Raw genomic sequence first — 6,360 nt, 5'->3', positions numbered from 1 at the left:
TAAATAATACAAATACAATATATCGTAATATCTTCTAGCGATAAGATTAATGAATAATAAGTTGACAATCATAAAATAATTAAAACTATGATCATCTATCTATATATCTATCATCTATATATATTCCACATCTATATATATCTACATCTATATCTATTTGTAAATTACATTATAATAAATTCATATATGAAAAATAATCTTATATTTTAATTATATTTAGCTATATCTCAGAATACATTTATGGGAATAACACAATTAGAACAATTTATATTTTTTAAGTAATTCTGTTTTACTGTGAGAGAGTAACCATACATAAACAAATGCCTACGATCAAATCTTGTTTAATTATAGAAGATTTATTTATGTACCTTTGCCGCCTATTCTGAACGGGCCTAAATTCCCGTAAGCTTCGCAGATACCATCTATTAACATTCTTGATATACGCATATTGACCTCCAAACGAAAAATTTCATTGAGAGAGTGCGGTCTCACATCCCTGAAACGTATCATTTCATAACCTTTAATAGTTGCATTTGAAACAGTTACTTCTGCATGTAGTTCGCCACTATCAATTATCTCGCGTTCATGTTCGAGAAAGTATGGATCCAAAGGTGGAAAGTCAAATTCAGGGAGGCCTGTTTTTAGAATATACACATTATTATTATTGGTATATATATTTTAAGAATTTAATAACAAGTTGAAGCAGAATACCTTTAAACTTTGCAGTCGGCCTAAATCCAATTTCATAGATTTGTATGATCATGAAAGTTTGTATGAAATTGTTACATTAAGTAACAGTAGTAATTGTAGTTTTAGAGCTACATGTGCAATTGTATATGTAGAGTAACACGCATGGAATTCTTTTCGGATTTTTTTCGGAAAGCAGCAATTAAAACGATGAAATCTACTTTAATAAATAACTTTTACGATAAGTGGCCATACTTCATTAATTACATGTTTTAAGCAGGAAGTGTAGTTGGCTGCATCGCGTTTGCAGGTTGGCACAGCTGCGTGGAAATAGAAGCAGAAAAACTTAACTATTTCTATGTAAATCTAATGCAGTTCAGATATAAAAAAGTGATATCTTTTTCTATTTCTTTGACGATATGGAAAAACAAAAAGTTTTAAAATACGGGAAAATAAATAATCAAAGAAGACTTACGAAGATTCAATTTTTCCGCCGAACACAGTCCAAGTATTACACTGAATGCACTAAGCGTACGGAAAATCATTCTGTCTATTACGACATCCGAGCATAATCTTAATAACTATGTTTAAAACCGAACGCTATATTATCTGCTGTTACATCGTGATACTGAGTCATGTGACGCAGCTCATTTCAATTATTCAATAAGCAAAAAAACATTCATCATTAGATTGCTAATGATATGTTAAAATATTATGAATTTTATTTTCTTTGTACAAGGTGTTCGAAGTTTTTTTTAAAGTAAAAGGTCCGAATTAATTTTCGTATCAAATATGTTTATTTATGTTTAGGACAGGTTTATGTAAACTTTTTACTTAAAATAAATGAAAGAATCACCCCCTTGTCTACGACTAGGTACATATATATATGTATATATATATATTACACATATATCAAGACCCGTGCTTCTAACTTTAAGTTATGGATATGTATAATACAATAAATCATAAAAAGAAAACTCAAAGAGTATTTAATGTGACATGTATATACTTTCAAAATATAAAAGAAAATAATATTTTGATATGGAATGAAACAGAGGAGATTAGGAGGTCCGAAAGAATTCTATAACTCAGAAGCGCACGTTAATATTTTTATCTTAATATTTATTTAGGATTAAATAAACTTCTAAACTTCTTCTGGAAACACCTTTGAAAAAGACAGTTTCGAAAATAAGCGATTGAGCATTTTGCTAAAATACGTGTCCCAAACGTCAGAAGATACTTGCACTACTATTCGATATATCGGCGGCCAATTATCATTCACAAATTTATGGGCGAGTTCATCTGCAAGTAAAAATTCTGTATTATGATATATTAAAAAAAAAAAACAAATCGATGAATATAATCGCAATACAAACTACTGAAGAGTGAGATGCGACCAAAAAGAATTAATGAACGTTTATTCTGTAAAGATGTTTGAAATTTTAATTTTCAAAGTCATTGGTTGTTTTGGTTATGGTTAAAGTTTTTTCCACTCTATTCATATCTGTACTCATGCGTGAAACAGAAACTTAAAAGTATAAATATTTTACAGAGCAAGAAATATATTTTTTTACAAAGAATTTATGTCTATTTTATGTTTGATATTTCGCTCGAGTTCTAAGTAAAGTCAATATGATGGAAAGAAATCTACGAACGTTGAAACAATTACAGGCTTTTAAAGAATAAATATAGAATATCATAAAAAGTTTGTTTTAATTTGGTTATGCTTATTTATAAACATTTTTTTTTTTAAGAATATAGACACACGCCATCAAATTCCAACAGGATATAATTAATTTTTTGACTGAACCAAATCATTGGGTTTTCTTCATATTGTCATTGTATAAATGCTGAATGAAAACATCTAAGAACTGTTGATCTGCAGCATGAACCACTTGGTCAGTGTAGCATGTTATTTTACTTGGAGTCCTTGATCTAAAGTATCCACTTAAAATGCTAATAAGTAGTGATGATATGAATAACTTAAGAATTTAATTTAAAATACATGTTGTGCACAATAGACATATAGAGATGTATGGATATATTTCAAGAAAGGAGATATGGAACGTTTTAATCTAAGTCTTATAAAAGATGTTACAAATAATCCTATATAATATACTATGCATCAGAATTCATTAGATTTTGCTTTTTTTTAATTGTATGCATATAAAGTTATTACTTTGTAATTTATGGAAAATGGAAGTAGAAAGACAGAAAGACATAAATCGGAAAAACGAAATACATAATTTAATGAAACAAAAAAAATATTCTTTTGATTATTTCTTGACATTATATTCTTTCGACATACCTTCATTTTCGAGAAATCACAATAATATTTTTATTCCTTTATATAAATTCCATTAAATTTGTATTATATTATGCAAACAGTTATATTGTCTACCTTATTAAATCTATGTTAAAAACTAAAGTTATATTTAAATGATTTCTTACTCAATTCTCGATTGCCTTCGAAAAAATTATCCAATTTCAAATTAAAACTTTTAACTATTGGACTTGTGCGGAAATGTTCTATAATCCACGTATCATTTTTTACTGGCCCTGATATATCCCATGTTCCTCTGATGCCTTCTAGAGTTAAATATAATTTTCCTGTGGTATAAATTATTATAATATAAATATAAGATCGTAATAACTTTCAATGAAAAGATTACTGATAAAAGAGAACAAATGCAAAATAAAGAAAATAGGATTATTAATTTTTAAATATTGAAACTATAAAATAAAATTGTCATTACAGAATAATCCCAAACTGTAATTAAATTTTAATATATGTTGCAACGTTTATGCAACTGCAACAAAGTTGCGTAATCTTAAAACATAATTTCTATTAATGATCCTTTCTCTTCTCAGCGGTAATATATTCGATACAACAATTGCTAATATTTAAATTTAATCTACTTGTATAGAATTTGCTGTTGGCCCTTACTTGTTTTTATTATTTTTCTACTTACGTTAATTGAATAGGATTTATTTATTGGATAGGATTTATTTTGTACCTTTTCCACCCATTCGAAACCCGCTGAAAACACCATATGCGGCACAATCACCATAAGTAACTATTTTTGGTATACGTATGTCAATCGCCAAACGGAAGATGTCATCGTCGAAGTGAGTCCTTATAGCCACAAAACGAATTAACCGTAAGCCCTCGGCAGTAAGATTTGATATAGTTACTTCTCCGTGTAATCCGCCATTATCAAATACATATTTGTCACTTTCATAAATAAATGGATCTATAGGTGGAAATTCGAATTCAGCCGGAAGACCTGACATAATAAGTTGATTAATATTGACACATGTATATTATATCTGGAAACTTTAATTACTGTTATGATCAGAAAACATTGAATTTTTCGATTAAATTAGATAAAACTACAATTTATATATTTCACTTAATTCGTATATTTGTGGAAACATATATGAAATTGTCACATTAAACAATAATTACATACGTTCTCAGAATTAGATATATTGTTGTATATGTCTTATAACGTACAAAGATAATTGATCGAAAAAAGTTTCTATATGAAAGTTGAAATGTTTAAGGAATACCTGCTACAAAAAGTGGCCATGCTTCTTTAATTGCGTGTTTTAAGCAGGAATTGTAGTCGCTTGAATTGCGTGCGCAAGTCGGCACAACTGCGTGGAAACAAACCGAAAAATAAAATTATTTGCTTTCGAATAAAGATATTGCTAACCTATAATACGGTGTTGATTTTGAAAGTAAAAATATTACCATTCCGTTTTTTACATCGACATTATTGTAAGATACTACGGTGAAAATACTGAAAGCACTGAGAATTGTCAAAAAAACACTTACGAAGATCGAATTTTTCCGCAATGCACGATCCAAAGACTGCAACGCTTAATATAGCAAAAATGTGGAATAACATCTTGTCTAGGTGTTTTTCACGAGCCTGCCTTGAATCTCTTCGATCACTCTATTTATATGTATACGTAACGTTATATAACGTTATATAACACCAGCCATCTTATTCACTTTGTAGACTTTAGCATGTACTAATATCATTATACATTTTATTATTCTTTTTGCTACTTTTCTATGTCTGCCTTTTATATTGCTATTTTTCTATTGCTGCCACAATACTTGTTTCCTACTAAACTATTTTTCAGACGAAATACATTTGTTTCCCGCTAACAATGATTTAGGATAACAATGGTTTATGACGCTAAACGCTGCTATATTTTTTATAAGCTTGCTTTATAAACTTAGCGCGTAAATAGTTGTGGATAAACCCAATAGTGTTGTTGTTCAATAAATGCGTTCATCAAAATATTAATATTTTTTTTATATCGCTACCTGTTCCCTAGCCTAGGAAGCAGGTAAAAATCTGCTTTCTGACCGCAACTTGTTTACAAACTATTTGCGATCGCTCACGTCATATTGTATCCTGTTTATAAGTTACACTGCAACTTTTACGCGAGCCACGGATCGTTATATTAAACACATCGATAAGAACGTTCGTTTCGCTTGGCAGTCACGCCGCGCTCATCGTTAAAACTGACTTCGTGTCGTTAGATAGCAGATTGTTATAAACGGATTGCGCTTTTTTTCTCGTAGAAGCTGGTAGAGTTCGGCTGTTTGATTCGCCGTGGATGTCACATATATCTCATCGTATTATATTAAAATGTACCGCTGCCGATGTAGCGTTTACTTAGTCCTCGAGACATAACGAGGGAATCTAAGGCGAGGTTAAAGCCTGCGCAAAAGCAGCCGACACTGTAAAATGCGATGTAAAAGCCATGAATTCAGTTACGTGTGGTTTCTTACGCGAAAGGATAAAAACATTATTTCCGAAATAAGATTATAATTTTAGCGATATGCCCCAGTAAGACAGATGGACTTTGTGGTGTGCACACACACGCATATATTTTCAACGCGTTTCGGCTGAATTGAGATCGTTCCACGTGTGCGACCCGTATGAGGTAATTTAAATCCAACTGTTACGCGTAAATCCCGCGCGATGCGCGACGTGTAACACACGTGACGTGGAATCACACGCAACAATACGTCTTCGTCCGGAAAATGCCGCAGAGCGAAGACGAGGGAGAGACTGGTGCCGCCACCTAAGAATATTATAGTATTATTGAGAATAATAAATCCCCGAGGATGAGCCGGAATTAATTGCAGGGCCGATTGCAAGCAATTTACGACACTGATTGCAGCTGAGATGAGAACCATCTTGGGAAAACCTTTCGGACGATGGAAGAAAAGGAAACGGCGTCGCTATCTGCCTTTCTCCATCTTTCTCTCTTTCTCTCATACTCCTTCTCTCTCTCTCTCACTCTCGTCTCTCCTCTCCTTTGAAGCGCGGATTTGAATCTACGTTTTACGGCGCAATTAATTCCCCAAGGAGAGTTGCATTTCTTGCTCCGCCGGGGCAAGGAAAGGGATTTGCGAACGGCGAGGTTCCCGTAGTCCCGTAGGAATCCGGCAGCCAGACAGGGACAGGGTGAGCGTGAGTAAGGGAAAGAAACGGGAGGGGGTGCGAAAGAGAAGAAGAAGGTCGGCGAGGAGATGGCATACCGTTTCCGCAGGCTAAGGGATACACGACGTCTCCGCGCGACGGTATTATCGACGACCGCTAAGCGCCCCGCTTTATCCCTGTGCAGTTCTGTAAAGTTAATGAT

General features: G+C 32.5%; 2 protein-coding genes across 3 annotated transcripts; both read right to left on the bottom strand.

Moving 5' to 3' along the window:
- Positions 1 to 360: 360 nt before the first annotated feature.
- LOC106740565 lies at positions 361 to 1,247 on the bottom strand. The gene is made up of 3 exons (XM_014611740.1): positions 1,163 to 1,247; positions 921 to 1,007; positions 361 to 635 (listed from the first exon to the last, which is right to left on the bottom strand). The coding sequence occupies exons 1-3, from the start codon at positions 1,230 to 1,232 to the stop codon at positions 361 to 363; spliced, it is 432 nt and encodes a 143-aa protein (XP_014467226.1). The 5' UTR covers positions 1,233 to 1,247.
- Positions 1,248 to 1,788: 541 nt separating this feature from the next.
- LOC106740578 lies at positions 1,789 to 4,721 on the bottom strand. Of its 2 annotated transcripts, none has more exons than XM_014611766.1 (5): positions 4,529 to 4,721; positions 4,261 to 4,347; positions 3,705 to 3,974; positions 3,139 to 3,276; positions 1,789 to 1,989 (listed from the first exon to the last, which is right to left on the bottom strand). In XM_014611766.1, the coding sequence occupies exons 1-5, from the start codon at positions 4,599 to 4,601 to the stop codon at positions 1,832 to 1,834; spliced, it is 726 nt and encodes a 241-aa protein (XP_014467252.1). In that variant the 5' UTR covers positions 4,602 to 4,721; the 3' UTR covers positions 1,789 to 1,831. The 2 variants fall into 2 exon arrangements, with proteins under 2 accessions (XP_014467252.1, XP_014467250.1); XM_014611764.1 differs by having other exon boundaries at positions 3,139 to 3,297; positions 4,529 to 4,711.
- Positions 4,722 to 6,360: the final 1,639 nt, after the last annotated feature.

This window comes from Dinoponera quadriceps, unplaced genomic scaffold (assembly GCF_001313825.1).
Source record: "Dinoponera quadriceps isolate SergipeBrazil2010 unplaced genomic scaffold, ASM131382v1 scaffold520, whole genome shotgun sequence".
In the NCBI taxonomy this organism is placed as follows: domain Eukaryota; kingdom Metazoa; phylum Arthropoda; class Insecta; order Hymenoptera; family Formicidae; genus Dinoponera; species Dinoponera quadriceps.
Note: the sequence above shows the minus strand (reverse complement) of the source record. Positions and strands in the feature narration are given on the sequence as shown.

What these genes read in the sequence shown, in the direction of transcription:
- LOC106740565 (XM_014611740.1), bottom strand. Translation starts at nt 1,232, where the DNA reads ATGATTTTCCGTACGCTTAGTGCATTCAGTGTAATACTTGGACTGTGT. An exon ending in GGCGGAAAAATTGAATCTTC is followed by an intron (nt 1,008 to 1,162) that starts GTAAGTCTTCTT and finishes ATTTCCACGCAG; the next exon opens with CTGTGCCAACCTGCAAACGC. An exon ending in ATGGCCACTTATCGTAAAAG is followed by an intron (nt 636 to 920) that starts TTATTTATTAAA and finishes TTCTAAAAACAG; the next exon opens with GCCTCCCTGAATTTGACTTT.
- LOC106740578 (XM_014611764.1), bottom strand. Translation starts at nt 4,601, where the DNA reads ATGTTATTCCACATTTTTGCTATATTAAGCGTTGCAGTCTTTGGATCG. An exon ending in TGCGGAAAAATTCGATCTTC is followed by an intron (nt 4,348 to 4,528) that starts GTAAGTGTTTTT and finishes GTTTCCACGCAG; the next exon opens with TTGTGCCGACTTGCGCACGC. An exon ending in GTTTCGAATGGGTGGAAAAG is followed by an intron (nt 3,298 to 3,704) that starts GTACAAAATAAA and finishes TTTATACCACAG; the next exon opens with GAAAATTATATTTAACTCTA.